This window comes from Phoca vitulina, unplaced genomic scaffold (genome assembly GCF_004348235.1).
Source record: "Phoca vitulina isolate PV1807 unplaced genomic scaffold, GSC_HSeal_1.0 scaffold97, whole genome shotgun sequence".
Classification (NCBI taxonomy): Eukaryota; Metazoa; Chordata; class Mammalia; order Carnivora; family Phocidae; genus Phoca; species Phoca vitulina.
This window is the reverse complement of record NW_022589800.1, coordinates 1,050,120-1,068,284: the sequence shown is the minus strand read 5'-3', so window position 1 is coordinate 1,068,284 and position 18,165 is coordinate 1,050,120. Positions and strand designations below refer to the sequence as shown.

Below are 18,165 nucleotides of genomic sequence, written 5' to 3'. Positions count from 1 at the left end.
GGGACTGAAGAAGGGACTGGGGTCCAGGAAAATAACTTGGACAGGGAGGTCCGACTTCCCTTCCAGTTGCTAGGTGGGACAGAAGTATTCCAGGCTCTAAGGAGCCCGTACTGAGCCTTGTGCACTGGGCTCAGGGATTCTCTTTCTTACCTCTTTCCAAAAGAGCTCCAGTTTTTTCAGATGCTCAGCGGTTCATTACCTCTTGAGCTATTACGTCCAGTCCTTCGATTACCCCTTTCACTGGCTGCCTCCAGGCTTCTGCCCTGGTACGGCCAGCTACACACGTGCGTAGCTTGTCCCCAGCATCCTTAGCCAGGGCCTTGAGCTTGGTCACTGTACTGTTTTGCTCTCTTTAGCTTTCCAGATCTATTCTCCATCTTTTTTGCCCTGTTCTGGGCAGCATCACCCCGTCTTCCCTGCCGTCTGGCTCCCCATGAGAATGAGCCAGTGGGAGACGCTAGCAGATCTTTGGCAGCGGCTGAGTCTTGCTGCCTAAGGCCACGGCTTCCACTGGAGCCACAGCCCCCTCCCTTGGCTACAGTTCTCACCAGTTTCCAGTCACCATCCCGCCAGGTTTAAGCCTGGTAAAGGCTTTCCTGCTGTGGGGAGGCCCTGGGTGCTTCACCATCCCTTGTGGGCTTATTAGCCCTGCCTACACCTTTGTAAATAATCCCTCCATTAGATCCCATCCGTATTAGCTCTTTGAGTATACCCTCTGTTTTCTGTGGGGTACCGGCTGATTCAGTCACTGTCCTGGTTTTGTTTTTTATAGGTCTTGCTTATATTTCCTGCTTTGTAATTTCTTTGGAATCTATTCCTAATTCTTTTCATGCTCAGTGTCCTGTACCTTAGTCCAGACCTTCAACAGCTCCATTTAATAATATGTGCCGACCACCTCCACTACACTAGGATCTCTGGCAATTACCTTTCCCCCAAGCTTTTGAAAGTCTCATAACTGGTTTAGTGTCTCCTGTCTCTCAATTCTCCCGCTAGGTTGATATTCATAAGCAGTACTTTAATTAGATTCTTTCCTTCCTCAAGTATCTTCAATGGCTCCCACTGCCTATTGAAAAAAAATAATAGACCATTTAGCCTGATATTCAGTCCCTCCATGACACTGCCTTTTCAGTCTATTCACCTTTATAAAGCCCTCTCTTCTAGGTTTATAACCCATCCTTTACATAGTATGCCTGTGCTTTCTTCCTACAGTACTTTTCCTCGTACCGCCTACAGAGAATCCTGTTTCTCTCACTTACCTAAATACTATTTGTCCTGTGGTGCTGGACTCTAACCTCAACTCCTCGAAACTCTCCCTAGACCTTAACGAGTGGAAATTCTCTCTCCCCTTAGAAAACAGTGGAGCTTTTTGTCTGTTCTCTTTTTTTTGACAATCATGTCATGCCTTGTGAAATATGATACCTAAATCTTCTATGGGTATTTAACAAATATACGAGCTGCACTGTGTACTAGCTGTGTGAACTTGAGACGTATTTCTTCCCTCCCTCTTCCCTTGCTTCTGCTACATTTATTGAGCAACATACATGCAGGTCCCGGGCGAAGTGCCAGGCTCTGCTGGTGACCGAATGCTGACGTGAGTCCCATTCACGTGGCACTTAAAGTCTAGTGAGTGAGACAGACATTAGTCCAGTAAATTCACAAGTACAATTGCTGCTCTGGTAAGTGCTATGAATGATGGGTATGCGGTGCAACCATAGCTTTTAACAGCGTTTTGGTCTGAGATGGGCGTAGTAAGAGTGAGCAAGGCTGGGGTGGGCAAGCGGTAAGGAGTTCCACAGAAGAATAGCAGGTGCAAAGCCCTTATGGTGTGCATCGTATCCTCCTCCTTTCTTAGTTGAGTGGTACCTTCCACATAATAGGAACTCAGTATTTGCTGATTTTTTTCTTGAATCTTAGGTCAAATGTGTTCTAACTAGATCTCATAGATCGATACCTTCCCTTGCCTAGTGCCTGTCCCCGTGAGGAATTTCCACGGGCGTCTCACTCTTAGAACGTGTCGTTGATGGTATACCTGGCCCTTAGTGTGTGCGACTTGTAATATACCTTGTTTTCCTCACAAGTTTGCAAGTTTCTTCAAAGTATAAGGGACTGTATGTTTCATGTATCCTGTATCTCGTATGTCTTATGACCCATCCCTAAACTAGTGTTTCCTAAACATGTTAGATCAGTATCTGTTGATGATGATAAGAGACCCCGTTTTCTCCCCCCTGCTCCTCCATCCTTCCATTTCTGGGGAACAGGAGTCAGTGACTCTGGGGTGTGTTACCTCCTGTCAGAGAGGGTTCAGGACTGGATATTGACAACAGATCTTTTTCAGGTAAGCGATGGATAAGAGTAGAAGAGAAATCCATTTCTTTGAATGTTGGGGCAAAGTGCCCAACAATGAAACAAATAGGCTCATAGAGGCTCGAAGATATATAAGGAATGTCTGCACAGTAGCATGGAAGGGAAATTGGGCACGTGAATCACTGGCTGAAAGGGACGAAGCCCAGGATTCAGAGCAACTTGACTTCCGGGATTGAGCTGAACCAATACTCAGATTTCTGAGTTTTAACTTTTTTTTTTTTTTTTAAATCCTTTAAAAACAGTGTGAAAAGGTATTTGCTAAAGGATCCTAAGGTTGATGATGGAGCTACGGGAATGAGGGAGGGAGTGGATGATGGCAATGAAGGGGGAGGGCCTGGCCATGTGCTCAGTCCTCCCAGCTCAGCCTCACTCGACCCTCCATTCTTAGGTAGGCCTGTGGGTTCAGGCCCCAATACTAGGATTGGCTTCTATTTCTAAAAGATGCTGGAGTAAAGAACAGAGATTCGTCCATTTTATTCAGCAGCTTATTCTGAAGAGACTAAAATTAAGTAAAATAAACCAAACAAGCTCACGTCTTTTTTTACTAGGTAAATTTGACCTGGTTTAGTCTTTAATGTGGTGACTGGAAAAGCTGTCCCCGGGCACTCGTGCTTCGGTCGAGCTAGCCATGACCGAGCTGTTTATCTACAGCAAGGGTGGCGTGTTACCTGTTACAAAGAAACTAGGTTAACCAGCAGGGGAAAGGACCAGGGTAGCAGCCTTGGGGAGGGGGCAGTATCCCCGACTTGTAGCAATATTATAGCTGGCTTCTTTGCTCAGGTTTCATGGGGAAATCCTTGGATGGTCTTATTAGCTGGCAGAGATGGGTGGTGGATAACGAGGCGGAGCAGAGTCAGGATTTCCAAAGCCTCTCATGGAGCCGCACCCTCCCCCGGGGCAGCTGATAACCCCCCACCTCCTGTTTGCCATGCCCCCCCACACACACAAACCCAGTGCCAGGACTGGGACTCTTCTGGCACAGAGAGCTTTTGGGCTGCTTGCAGCCATGTAGTGGGCCGGGCCTCGGCCTTGGGCCCATCGTGAGCCCCACACCTCTACAGTCCTGGCGTTTGGAAGCTAGGGTCGGGGCGTCCCATCAGTGCCCCCCACACACCGAAGCACTCAGCTCCTGGACAGCCTTCCCCCAGCGAGCTGGAGCTGCCATGGCCCCCAGCCCTGTGGAGGAAGGAGACATACAGTGTACTTCAAGAAAAGGACACAGAAGGTGCTTTTATTTTAAAAACCAAAAAAAAAAAAAAAGTGCTACAGTGACAGGACGCCGCGGGGGTGGAACACGCAGCGGAAGTGGGTTCTAGATGCCCGTGGCCCCAGCGGCCGCCCCCTGCGTTCTCCTCCCGTCTCCCTCCTCCTGGGCCTCAGCCCGCATTATCAGAAGCCTCAGTGGGCGTCTCCTCACTTAGGAAGAGCAGCTTCCATGCCTCCCTCTCCCATCATCAAACCCGAAAGCCTCCTCAGCTATCTCGCTTCCACCTTGAAACCAGGATCACTGGTCAAAAGTCTGGAAATCCGGGGAGTCCTGCCCCAAAACCAGAGCAAGATACCTGCCCCCACGCTAACATCTCCCTTCTGTACATTCAGTGTATTTGGTCCTATATACATCTATATACATCTCTCTACATATATATTATCTCTGTCTCTTTCTCCTTAGGTCAACCTTCCATATGTACCATGTCCTACTTCCCGAGCCTCCACCTACGTCTCATCCGCTGGTCCAAGGGAGACTCGGGTTTCATCGATTTCACTGGGTCCCTCAGCAGCACCCTTTGTCATCGTCACACCCTGAGTACCCTCCCCCATCGGTTGTTTTGCCCATCTGGCATCTCCCCGTTAACATCGGTGCCTAGCGCCCTCCTGACAGTCCAAGTCTGCAGGGCCCATTTCTCACCAGACCTGGCTGATTTTCAAGCTTGTCCGACAGCCCGAAGAAGGATTTCAGCTCCGAGGAAGAGGCCATAGTGTAAAGAGCCGGTTGGGGAGGGGGGGGGCGCTGTTCTCGGGAGGATTAAGGGAGGGTCAGCCAGGCTGTATTAAAAGGACAGAATGACTTAAAGTGCAGCTTAGAGCAAAGTCTGGGGTCATGGAGGAGAACCAAAAAGGTTAAGTTGGAAAATGTCCTCATTCTGTTATGTGAGAATCTGAGCAGTCTGGGGGCCTAGAGTCGACAGCAGGGGACTAGGGAGAAAGGATTTCCCTCGGGAGGGACGCAGTTGTGCGCAGAAGAAGCTAGTGGAGGATGGCTTGCTAATGGATAAGAAGGTACGCGCACGCACGCACACACTCTCACTCCAGTACTTTGGGCCTTTACACATGGGAAAAAATCAGGTAAGTCTCATGTTGAATAAAGTTGAGAGCCCAGAAACTGGCTTCTGTTCTCTGTGTCGGATTTTCAAGTTTTTCTGGTTCTTGTTTTCTTGAGAGCTAGGGAGTGTTGGTGGGGTTTGCGGTCAGTGAAGAATGAAGGGTCTTCCTTTTGAAGTCGTAGTTAGCCAAGTTCAAGGAAAGAGGCACATAAGAGGATCTTATGTGGATCTTGTGGTGACCATGGGTCCATCCTCAGAACCGTGAGAGTTTCTCTGTAAAGCTCCGCACGCAGACGCACGTACACGTTCTGGGTAAGTGTGTAGCTTGTAACAAGCGACTGAGTCCACCTGAACAACCCACCACTTGATTCATGCATGGACTCTACACCGAGCCACTGTGGGGGCGAGGGGGACCGTTCCTTGGTACCTAAATGAGACCAGGAGGCACTCTTGGGATTTGGGGCTTTAGAGAAAGTTCTGGTGCCTGTATGTCCTTCTTGGCCCCTCCCACAGCCCCCACCAGGGAACAAGGAACAGCCTGAAGTTGATCTCCCGAAGTGTGCCCTTTAACACACCTGAAGGTGGCTTCGTGGCAGAGGAGAGTGGAGATGGGGCTGGCACCCACTTTATCCCAAGTGTCAGGAATGGCTAAGGGAGACCCAGGTTATTTGGCCAGGAGGCGTGGTCCCCTTCCCTCCCAGCACTGACTAATGAAATAGCCTGCACCGTCAGAGGGGCACAGGTAGGGGTGACAGCCTGTGTCTGCCGGCCACAGAGTTCTGCCCTGGCCCAAACCCTAATAAAGCACCCTCAATTCCCAGAGGCTCCACACGGCAGTCTGGAAATCTGAGAATTTGCTCATCCTGCATGGTAGGGTTGATGTCACTTTCCTAGGGATTCTGGGCCCTGTAAGTATCTGGAACATCATTTCCAGACCTTTCTGTGGGGCCTGGGAACATACTGGCAAGGCTCATCCCATCCACAGGTCACCAGGAAACGAATCCTCCCAGGGCTGTGTGCAGAATAGGGTCAGGTTTTGGACAAAAGCTCTGCATTAGTCACTCCACGCTGAGGAGTTCGGATTCCAGGATGGGTGCAGGTGTGGTGGTTGTGACTTTCAGATTTCCTGGGTCAGCCTCAATTCTCTGGGAGCAGAGGCAGCGATGAGAGAACTGGGTATCTGAAGAGAGGGTCCACTTGAGAAAATAGAAAGAGGAAAACTGGAGACCAGGATTCTAGGTTATAGTCCGAATTTGCCAGCAGAAATGAACCACACTATGAAAAACTCGGACTTCTTTCAACAGGGGTTGGTAGAGAACCCAGGATAAATGAATTCCAGATTCCCATATTTCTAAGGGCACAGACCCCAAAAGGACTGTCAGAGTCTTGCCTTAGGGAACTAGCTGTGTGGGAAATTAGAGGCGGGTGGGGGCTCCAGCCTCACGTCACCGAACTTGGTGGTGGTGGTGGTGGTGGTGGTGGTGGTGGTGGCGGGAGGTGGGGGGAGTCTATCCATCCAACTGCAGTGATCCTCCTAATGTGAGTCTCCAAGCATGGCTGAGGCGTTCTAAGTCACTTCAGCCTAATCTTCCCTCTCCTTCCCCCATCCTGGCGTAAGGGAGTTGTGCATCAGGTGGAAGTGGGGTGAGGTGAAGGGGACAATGGAAGGAAAGCTCGGACTCCAGTTGGCCTCGCCTAGCCACAGGCCACCAGGTTGAAGCAGAGGGAGTGGAGGATGGGTGCTTCTGGGACTCCCCGTAAGCCTGGGTAACAGCCCTCACCCAGGATGCCAAAGAGGGGAGACCAGAGGGATGGGGAGGTGGGACACCAGGCCATCAGACGTTGCTGATGCGCACGCTAAGGGCAGCGCCCTCCTTCTCAGCTTGCTCCCGTAAGGACTCCTCCAACTTGAGCTTCTCGGGGTCTCCGTAGCGAACAGTGCTGTCGCGGAGGCCACTAGGAAGGGCCACTTTCACAACTTGGTCAAAAAGGCTGAAGTCAGCTATGTATTTGCCACTGGCAGACAGCGAGATGGCAGGTGTGAACTCATAGCCCCAGAGGATCTCCTCCGGCAGGTAGGAAGTGCGCACTTGGCAGGTGGCACTGGTGGATTCCACCGTCCCGCTGAGGATCAGCACCAGCTCGAAGTCACCCTCGCCACTGCGGAGGGGCAGGTCTTTCAGGGGACTGGTCTCATCCACCACATGGTAGAACGTGAGGGGTAGAATGAGGAAGGGGCTGTCAGAGGCCGTGTCGACTTGGAAAGCCACATTGACCTGGTTGAGCCGGATGTTCTCACCCTCTTTGGTCTGGTGGGTCTGAAGCAGTTTGCCTGTCACCTGGCAGCCAATGAGGAGGCTCTTACGCATGTTGGCAACTCGGATCATGAGGCAGGGCTTCCCGTCGTGCGCAGCAACGACCGCGTGCTGGCTGAAGCGGATGGTCTCCGCCCGCTTCTTGGGCCGGGCGATCTTGGCCAGGAAGGTGCCCGTGATGAAGATCTCCAGGATGGTGGTGAGCACCAGCTGGGCTATCAGGAGCACGATGGCCAGTGGGCACTCCTCACTGATGTAGCGGAAGCCATAGCCAATGGTGGTCTGGGATTCGAGGGAGAAGAGGAAGGCCCCGGTGAGCGTGTGCACCTGGACCACACAGGGGGTGTGGTTGGCGGGGGGGCCCAGCTCCAGCAGGTCCCCGTGGGCCACCGCGACCAGATACCACACCACACCAAAGAGGAACCAGGTGCCTGCAAAGGTTGCCGAGAAGAGCAGTAGCTTGTAACGCCACTGCATGTCGATGAAGGTGGTCCACAGGTCCTTGAGGTAGAGGAAGCGCTTGTCAGCGATGTGCTCCATTCGCACGTTGCTGCGGCCGTCCTTGGTCAGCACTCGGCGCCGTCGGACCACCGGGCCCACGAGGGGCCGGCTCTCCGTCTGGGTGGTCTGACTGTAATACACCTTGGCGACTGACGTCATCTGCAGGGAGCAAGACAGCATAATGGAGGTTATTGCAGAAATCTGGCCAACGCCTAGCCACCCCCCGATGCGAAGGAGGAAGTCACATCCATTTGGTGCCGCGGACTTGTTCTTAGCATTATCCAGTGTTTATGAGCGCTTGCTCTCTGCCAGGCGCTGTGCAAGACCTGGTGAGTCAACAAGAAAAAGGACATCATCCTTGCGCCCCAAGGACTCACAGCCTAGTGAGTGAGACACATTCAGTGAGCAAATAACCACAATGCAGTCTGATACTTGCAATTCTTGGGAGACACAGAAAAGAAAGAGTCATAAGCTCACAGTTCTTTGAAGGTGGGGCAAGAAGAGAGGGCTCTACTGGTCTCTATTCCCCGCAAAACCAGTTCTGGGAAGATCACTCACTCTGAAATAGGATCCCTCCCCTCCCTCATGAATGGCAGAGCAAGAAAGACTATCCTGTTGAAATCTTTCCAGGCCAACCCCCCCTTAAAACACACAAACCCTTAATTTCACCACCTTTCCCCCAGCCCCAAGTCAGTACTCACTAGTGATGCCAAGATACTCATCTGGCTCAGGAAACAGCAGAAACCACCCATCCTTCTACCTTTCAAGATGCCCTCTGAGCCCCCAGACCATTTCACTATGTCTTATTATGATTACTATTATTCCTTTATCATCACCATCACTATCATCATCTATTTGCATCATGTGGGGGAAACTCAGTCTGGGCCGGTGGTGGGGTGAGGGTGGGAAGAGCACAGACAGGACCCGAGCAAAAACAGCTGAGCCATGGTGAAGGAGAACCATCACGCCGAGGCCTCCTGGCGGTGCGGGAACATTTCCCCAAGGACTGGGGGAAATGCCAGGTCGCCGTGGCAAAGTCACCTTGACCGAGTGAGGTAGGAGAGTTCGTGTATATTAGTTAGCACTTACGTCTGCACGTGCTCAAATTCAGGATTGCTGTTCGTCCTGATAGAAGAAAGAGGGACGAGTCTCTGAAATAGGAGACAGCTCGCTTCCTACAAGGTGCCATCACTCCTGCCCAAGGAGTAACTTGTACTTTTCCAGCAGAGAAAGGATTTCAGTCACTGGAGCCCTTGGACTCTGGATCTGGTGGCCAGACCTTCTGGGAAGAAGGAGGGTGATCTCGGGGGGCAGGGGGCGGGTGGTTGGTCCTTGTAGAACAAAGAGGCTCATCACATTCTCTGTTCCAAAAAAATCTGAACCATTGAATTTTATCATTCTTCACACTGCTCCCTTACCCCATCTTCCCCACGATCTGACACCTGGAACACGAAACTCTTTGGGCCCATTCAAACACCCACCCAAGTAGGCACTAGGCTGGTGATCACCAATGGATGAGAATCCCGGAATGTTCAGAAGCAATCAGGAGCCCGTTTTGCCAGCCTCCACCCACTTGGAACTTTTGTCTGAGTGAGACCACTCAGCCAGACCTGGATGCCATCCACTTCCCAAAACCCTTAGCTGCTTGGGAGCAAAGGAAACTCTATAATTCTGAAGTTTGAAGAATTATTATGTAGAGCCCAAGTAAAGCCCCATTCAGTGCTCTGCAGTAGCAATCATATTAAAAACAACAACGACATGCACAGCACCTGCGCCTCTTTACCATTTCACAGTCTACAGATCAGCACGCCGTCTCATCTGATCCGCAAACTGGACAAGATGTGAAACCTCTAAGAGATTCTGAGGAACTATTAGTGGACAGAGAAAATGCTGCAAAGCTGTGGATGAGTGAACATAATTTTAATTTTCAAAAAGAAAAACAAGATACATTTCACAAACTACAAACAGGTAGATATTGACCCAAGGCAAGATTCTAGAATAGAGCATTAAGACTGTGAGTACGTGGTGGCTCAGTCGTTTAAACGTCTGACGCTTGATTTCAGCTCAGGTCAGTCATGATCTCAGGGTCATGAGATCAGACTCCATGCTCAGCTGGGAGTCCACTTGAGCTTCTCTCTCTCCCTCCCCCTCTGCCCCTCTCTCTCTGTCTCTGTCTCTCTCTCTCTCTTTCTCTCTCAAATAAATAAATCTTTTTTTCTTTTTAAGATTTTATTTATGGGCGCCTGGGTGGCTCAGTTGGTTAAGCGACTGCCTTCGGCTCAGGTCATGATCCTGGAGTCCCTGGATCGAGTCCTGCATCGGGCTCCCTGCTCGGCAGGGAGCCTGCTTCTCCCTCTGACCCTCCCCCTTCTCATGTGCTCTCTCTCTCATTCTCTCTGTCTCAAATAAATAAATAAAATCTTTAAAAAAAAAAAAAGATTTTATTTATTTATTTGACAGAGAGAGACACAGCGAGAAAGGGAACACAAGCAGGGGGAGTGGGAGAAGGAGAAGCAGGCTCCCCGCTGAGCAGGGAGCCCGATGTGGGGCTCGATCCCAGGACCCTGGGATCATGACCTGAGCTGAAGGCAGACGCTTAACGACTGAGCCACCCAGGCGCCCCTCAAATAAATAAATCTTTAAAAAAAAGAAAAAAAGATTGTGAGTATGTGAGTACTTGGGCAGGTTGGGGGAAGGGCAGTTATCGGTAGGACCCAGCATGGGGGTTACCAAGAACAAGCCACATCAACTAAACTAACTTCCTTCTAGGACAAGGTTACTAGATAAACAAGTCAGAGAAATGCAATAGATAAAGTGTATCTATGCAAGGTTTTTGACAAGATCTCTCATTATGTCCTTGGGGATAAGACCGAGAAAAACGTACAGAATGCTACTCTGATTTGGGGGACTAAAACATACAAAAATCAGTGGTATTCGTGAGTGGATCATGATAGCCTGGCATCTATTTTCTAGTGATGTACCAGAGAGCTTTATCTTTGGCCTTACCCTATTCAATGTTCGTAACATTAATTTTATTCAAAACTATAGGACACATGGCCATCAGTTATGTGGATGACACAAAGCAGGGATGGATTGCAAATACAAGGTCTGGGCAGAATTAGGATCCAAAAGGAGTCAGAGGGGTGAGCCAATTCTAACAAAAAAGATAGTTATTGTGTATGTGTGTATGTATTGGGGTCCAAATATTACCTGAGCAATTCTGGATCAGAAAGGTGTGATGCATTTTGGTTGCCAAAAAAGCAATGCTATTTTAAGCTACTTTAGGCAAATTAAAGTATGTAGAATAAGGAGGTTGTTGATTCTGCTCTGATCTGCTTATCCTGTACCTGCAGTTTTGAGTCTCAAAGGACAATCAGGATATGAGAGGATTCAGAACCAGATCATGTAAGAAACGGCTAAAGGAAATGGGGAAGTTAGTTGGGAGAAGAGACGCTCTGAGGGATACGAGTGGCTGCATGCAAATATTTGGTTTGAAGGGCTGTCATGTGAACAAGGGTTTGGACTTGTTCTTTGAGATCTAAGAGGAACCACCAGGACCAATGAGCTCACACCACAGGAAGAAAGATTCCATATTGATATGACAAAGAACAATGTAACAATCGGGACATCCAAATGTGGAAAGAGCTTCTCCAAAGGTAGAGTGTGCTCTGTCCCTGGAGGGGTTCACGGGCAGGATGGACAAGCACTTTGCCAAGATTCTGTAGAGGGAACTAAAGCTTGGGACGGAGGTTAAGGACTGTCTGTAAGCTTTCACCCGCACTCATGGACGATCGGGATGCCTGCCCCCTCCGCGCCATCTCCACTCCACACTTCCTGTGGTGACATTCGGGGATCCGTCATCAAAGTCCCAGCTTTGTTCGTGCAGAGGAAAGATTCCACATATCTTGAGGAATGGAAGCTCTTGGGGCCCAAGGGAAGGCTTGCTTATCATTCCCAAAACGATAGTCTATGATTATATATCACATGGCAGTTCTTAAAATATGTAATTTGACCCTCACACCATGAGCTAAGTACGAAAGTCATCATTAGAATCAGGTTCGGAGATTTGCCCCAAGCAGATTAGTGGTAGAGTTGGACCAGAACCTGGTCTTCCAGCTCCTGGTCCAGAACCTTTTTTTTTTTTTTTCTTTTCTTTTCTTTTTAAGTAGGCTCCACACCCAGCGTGGGGCCCGAATTCACAACCCTGAGATCAAGGATCGCACGCTCCACTGACTGAGCCAGCCAGGCGCCCCCAGAACTTTTGAATTACAGCAACTGCTTCTGGGTCCCCCAGGTTCCTCCCCATGGGTCTCATGGTCTCAGGAAGTGCCTTGCGGTGCCCTGTAGGGAGGATCACAGCCGAGCCACGGACGACAGCCTGGAGCTTCCAGAGCCCCGCATGGGGCTGCAGATTGGTGGCGCTGGAGATTTGGGCTCCCGGCTAGAACTCTCGTTGTGACTGCCGCCTCCAGCTGGGCACCTGCTGGTGTGTCACCTCCCAGAGCCAGGCAGCTCTGCTCCCCGCGGTGGCCGAGTCGGAGCCATCCACCCCCGCTGCGCCCCGCCCCCAAGCTGGCCGGGCTCCCGGGAAGGGAGCGGCCCCAGCCCCGGACACCGGCCGCGCTGCCCCACCTGGAACACGCACGCCTCCCTCTGGAGGGTGCTGTTTCCCCCGAAACCGCCCCAGCCCCACAGCAGGGACCGTGTCTGAAGACACAACCAGCCCCCGCGTGGCGAAAAGACAGAAACAGAGACCATCCGCTTCATGCTCTAAGAATTGTACGAATGACTATTTCTCGGAAACAAAGGCCGGTCATGCCCACAGGGGCGTCCGGCCTGCGTCCTCTACAAACAGCACTCTCACCTCCTGCTTCGTGGCTGTAGACGGGCCTAGCTTCCCCTGAGGGCCCACGAGTCATTTATTCTCCAGGTCGAACGGGTCTTCGGAGCCCTTCTGGCATACAGCTCTGCGCTGGCGCAAGGACACGCTGCTCTTGGGGCTCTCGTGACTAAATTGATCCATGGCTCCCCACTGCTTTTAGGAGAAGCTGCAAGCCTCTGAGCACAGCCTTCAAGGCCCTTCATGGTTCGGTCTCTGCCTACTCATTGGCTTTGTTCCTGCCGCTTTTCTACACGCCCCCTGGACCCCAGCTCTGCAGAGCCTGCTATTTCATCCTCCCTGCCTTTGGACCTGCTCTCACACTGCTCCGTGCCTACCCGCCGACCTCCTGCTCAGCTTTCAGAACGCAACTCAAGTGTTAGTTGCCCCCTTTGAAGCCTTCCCGGACCATCCAAGAAATAGCAGGTGTCCTGTGTCTCCCTGGCCTCACCCCAGCGTGGCTTTATGAAGCCCGGTCTTGTACACATTCCTATTTTAGAACATCAGAGTGCTTTGCAATGGCGTGTTCACCATTGTGTGTCGCCTGTGAGCCCTTCACTTGAGGCCCCGGCCTGGGACTTCCACTGTCTCCCCAGTATCGGGGACAGTTAGTTACTAAAGCCTGAGTGTGCAGGAATGACGCCCGCAGGCCCATCTGGACCGAGGCTCGGGAGCCGGCGATGCCGCGCTTCTGGAGACCTCCAGGGGGAGCCACGGCGCCGTGGGAGGGAGCCAGGCTCCAGGCGGCCCCACAAACACTTCCTTCGAAGGCGGGAGAAAGCAAGTCCCTGGGGCATCAGCCCGGCTCTCCTCTGGGTCAGCGGCAGGATGGAGAGAGAGAAAATGAGCTCGTAAATGGTTGTGGGCATTGGGGTGGACCATGCCAGGTAAGGGGCTGGAAAGGATGCTTCGACCCCCTCCCAGGAGCCGTGCGGAGGCATCTTCTCCTCCAACCTGTCAGGCTGGAGGGGCAGGGAACACACCCTGAGCAAAGAGCAACTAGCCTGAAAGGAGCTCTGGGTCCTGATTCTCACTGCCTTCATTCTCGAACGTGAACGAATCCTCCCTCCTCCCTGCTGTCCCTCTGGTTTCCTAAATAGTTAACGGGGCCACCAGCCTCTGGGTTACCACGCTCACACTCCCGGGGCCACCAGGCTCTCCTTCCTCGTGTCAACATCCATCTGATGCCGGGAGCTGTGCCTCTTCCCTTAGTCTCCTGGCCTGACGTCGGGCCCTTTCCTCCTTTTGGCTGAATCACCGCACCAGCCTCCACGCAGCTCCTGCCCGATCTTTCCCGCCTCAAATCCTTGCGACACTGCGACCGCCACTCTTCTCATGTCACGACCCCACGAGGCTTTATCCAGTTTCAACGCCTACGAGGTATTCAGAGGAGAATCCTTATTTCCTGACTGAGGAAGCCGAGGCTGGGAGAGGTGATGGGACTCCATGAAGTGTCCCTCTCAGGTCCTCCATCTTCCAACCCTCCACTTTTCATTACACTGTCACCATCTCGGCACCTTCCCCGGCTCAAAACATGCTAACGTCGCTGCACCATCGATCAAGGATCGGGCATAAATGGCCTTCCCTGATCTGCTTCCAAACCCTCTTCCAGCCTTATTTCCCACCTCTTCTCTCCTATGGTGAGCTTCTGGCAAACCAACTGCTCCCTGCTCCCTGCGGAACGCACCCATGCGTTTGTGCTCCTCTCCCTCCCTGGGCTCCCCTCTCTCCTTATCCCTACATACCCAAGATATCCTCCAGAGCCCGGTTCAAATGACCCCTCTTCCGTGAAGCCTCTGATCCCCACAGCCTTAAGTAGCACCTCCCTCTTCTGAGTCTACACACACACACACACACACACACACACACACACACACATCACCATCTGTATGTTTTATGGGGCATCGATCTGGCACATGACCTCTCTTCTACTACAAATACGCTTACTGAACTAAGGATTCAGGCATAATACATTTTCATGGCCCTGACATGTGATTAGCAGAATGTATGACACATAGTAGGTGCTCCAGAAGTATTTCAGGAGTGAAGGAATGAGCAGAAGGGAGAAAACTGGGAACAGACTGCACCTCCCGCGGGGTGGGGGGTCTCATCCTGCCCGGACAGCACTTCACTCTGGTCCAGAGCCTCTCCTCTGCGGCCTTCACATCCGTCCTTCTTGTCTGTGTCTTCTCTCGATTTTTTACATGTTTTCTCTTTTTCCTGAACACATGGAAACCCCCCAAACTAGTTAGCAACACTAACAGACGTGCAAACCAGCAGAGATGTCCAGGTCTGTGGTGATGTTGCCACCGTAGGAAGATCCGTGCAGTTTCAGCTGTGGGATCACGTATTTACATGACACTTTCTTTAGCATCTCCTGGGTGCCAGATTCTAAATAAGACCCTAGAGTTGGGGCGTTGAGTTAGATGTAGATTCTGGCCTGGAGGACCTTCCAAGCCAGTAAGGGAGGCAACCATAACAGAGGCAGAAAGTGGCAAGTACCCTAGACGAGGTATCCTGGAGGTCCTAGGGGAATCTGCAAAGGGAAAGGTGATGTTTAGCTCCAGGGAGCAACCCCATAAGAATGGTATTATCCCCATTTAGAGCAGGAAACAAGTTCAGTAGCAAACAACCAGCTGCATACCTGGCCGTCTGACTCAAGAGAAAGACTTTACAGAGAAAGGTGGCATTGAGACTGGGCCTGAAGGTTAGGCAAGATTGAGACACATGGAGACGGGGACCTGGGGGGTCAGAGAGAAGGCGCTTCCAAGGAAGGGAAGGGAGCAGTATGAGCAGAAGCTATAAGCCTGAAGAAAATCCAGAGCCAGCCAGGGAGCAGGAACCGTTCATTTTGGCTGAAGTGTTGGGAGCACAAGAAAGACCCTTAATAGGACAAATTGGGACAACAGTGATGTGCTCCCATCCCCCAACACCTCTGCTTTGTGGCCAGCCTCCTGTGTTTAAAGGTTGGGTCCCCAGATGAGGGGGACTGGCAGCAGTCACGGTGTAGGGTGTGGGCGGGGCATCCTAGGCTCCTGCAGGGATGAGGGGCGGGGCCTTGCCTCCCCCCATGGGGCCCTAGCTGGTGATTTTCCTTTTTTGGCTGTAGATTGTTTCCTCTTCCTAACCTTCCATTCAGGGAAAGGGGAGGAGACAGAGGGGGCGGGCCCCCCCCCCCCCCCCCCAGCACTTCACATTTCATCGTCGGGATGAGTCTATAGAAGAGTTTCTGCCTTCACAATTCCCGACGAACCCGGGGTTCGGGGAGCCCGGGCCACACAACTGACCAGCAGCAGAGCCCAGATCAGTACCCTTTGGCTGGATTCCAAAGTCCTTTCTCCTCGAGCTTCAGGCTAATACTACAGTGAATTTGCCTTCACTGAGCAAATTCCACACTCAGCCACCAGAGAAGGTGACACCTCGACCTGCTGGGAGGTTAGCCGGGGCCGGCCGGGCTGGACATGTCAGCAGCACTGACGCCCAGAGAGCATCTCATGACTGGCAGTGATGCTCTTGTTGTGTGTTTGCTTTATCCCCTTGTCCCCTCTCCTAGGTTTGCGTGGCATGTCCCTCCTGTCCCCATTTCCTTCTCGGACTCTGTCCCCAGCTGTCTTCCCACCTCTTCCTCCGTCTGCGCTGCCTGCTTGCCCCCCTCGTACTTGGTGCTGGCCCACACTAACGCACGTTACCCCCTCCGTCCTTGTCCCCTTCCTCGTGGCCTGCTCACTCCCCCACGTCTGAATGGATTGTCCTTCAGCCTCCCGGATCCCGCTCTGTGAAGACGGTGATACGCAGGCAGAGCGTGCTGTCCCGCTAATCACAGCGCTGACCTTTGAACTCCCTCTCACACTCTGCCCTCCTGTCCTCCGTCTACACCCCCAGGCCCAGGGGTCTGCATCGGTGGAGGCATCCTAAGCCCCCCAGCCTCCTGTTCACCCCCTTCTTCCCTCGGGAAAAGAGCCTTTTGATTTAGGGGTTTGGAAATGGGATCAGTTTCCTCCCGGACCGGAGGGGCTCCCACTCTCGCTGTGAACCAGTCCACTCGGGTGAGGCTTGGAGGCGGTCCTCAACCAGCCACTGCGGCGTGTGCGTAAATGACTAGATGGACAGAAACAGGCAGTCGTGGGGCCAGCTGGCTCTGTGCCGGTCACTGCCCACCGCACCCCGGTGCTGTGTGTCGGGGAAGCCCTGTACACAAAAGGAGGGCTTTGAGCACTATCAGCCCCGGAACCCGAGGCCAGGCCCATCAGAGAGCAGCATTCTGGAGACGGCGTGCGCGAATCGGCCACCGGGACCTTTTAAGACCCTGCCAGGAACTAAGAGGCAGCGTTACCTGCTGGGAAGGGGGCCGGACGGGGAAGCAGGAGACTTAGGTGCGAGACTCAGCTGGGCCACTGACCAGCAGTGACCTCGAGCAACGTCTCAGCCCATCAGGCCGCTATTTCCTTAATGGTGGCATAAGGGCGTTGTATTCAGTCCACTTCTCAAACGAGTGTGCCAGGAGGGACTCCAAGCCATAGGATTCAGGGTAATGTATTTTTCCTGTGATATCAATTTTCCTCAAAGACTTTGAGGGAAGATCTTATTTTCATGTGAAACAAACAACATATGAGAGAGTAGAATGAAAACAAAACCGATTTCAAGGATGTCCACTGTGTGACCCATTACGGCTCATCGCTGTATCTTCTTGGGTAGCTCTCCCTCCCCTCTGCCTTTCAGGACCAGTTGTGGGGTGGGTTTAGGGGGCCCTGTGTTGGAGGATTATCAAGGTCCCTTCCCACTTTAAGACCCCATGTGCAGCCCTCCCCCTCCCTTGGGGGAGAGAGGAAATGGCCACTCAGCCTCCTGTCCCCAAACATATCATCTCTTCTTTGGACACTAACTCCAACTTGAATAGTGACCCTGGAGGCTTCCAAGGAGATCTGCTGCTTTGGGGCCTGAAAAGAAACTTTTCTGGGCTTCCAGGTGTTCTTAAGGAGACAGGGGGAGAGGACAAGGGGGCCGGGTAGGAGAGGGAGGCCAGTAAGAAAAGTGTCCCGGGTTATGTAAGCCCTCCAAGGCTGGAAGAAGAATGGAGTTGGGTTTGGGGTTCTTTCAGACAGGATGCCTTTATTCATTAATCTCCCTCCCGTCCTGCCCCAGAGAAAATAAACAAATAGAAAGAGAGCCAGATGCACACAAATCTTGAGGTGGGGAAAGGAGGGCAGTGTGTGTGTGTCCGGGGGCCTGCTTTTCCAGCTGAGTCACTGTTGCCTCTGTCTGCCACCCCTCGGGCTCCTTCCCCATCCCTCCCATCCTCTGGCCTCGGCCTGACACCAAGGCCCTGGCCCAGGGAAGAATAGGCTTTTCTTCCCTTGTGTCAACGTTTGGAAAGTTCTCATAGTCTGATCAAAAGAAAGGATAAAAGCCTTCAAAGCATTTCCTGGGAGCCTGTGACCCCTGTCTGGCCCTTCTGACCCCTCTGTGTGTTTTCCGGTCAAGAGAGGGAGGGACACAGAGATGGGGCCATGTCAGCTGCTCTCCTCGGTCCAGGCAGCACCCCTGCATGTCAGAGTGGGCTGATCAGGAGCACTGCCCCTTCCTCTGCCCCGACCCCCAGGCAGCGTCTCCTGTTCCCCTACAAGAAGGAAACCATATTCCTGCAGAGAACTGCCCAGGAGGTGGGATCTCGGGGGTCCCCTCTCTCCCCAGCTAGAGCAAGGATGACTTCCTGGTGCATGCCACAGATGGGCACCGACTCTTTGATGCACCTGCCTCCCCACCCTTCGCCCCACTCAGAGCACAC

General features: G+C 52.3%; 1 protein-coding gene across 3 annotated transcripts in view; it reads right to left on the bottom strand.

The window, feature by feature from the left end:
• Positions 1-1,281: 1,281 nt before the first annotated feature.
• KCNJ10 (potassium inwardly rectifying channel subfamily J member 10) overlaps positions 1,282-18,165 on the bottom strand; it is a 32,393-nt gene continuing 15,509 nt past the window's right edge. For 2 of the 3 annotated variants that reach the window (XM_032397177.1, XM_032397176.1), the window contains exon 2: positions 1,282-7,660. In XM_032397177.1, coding sequence (XP_032253068.1) covers positions 6,521-7,660 — 1,140 coding nt within the window. In that variant the 3' untranslated portion in view covers positions 1,282-6,520. Of the gene's footprint in view, positions 7,661-8,590; positions 8,882-18,165 lie in introns of those variants that run through there. The other variant, XM_032397178.1, reaches the window with a different exon arrangement.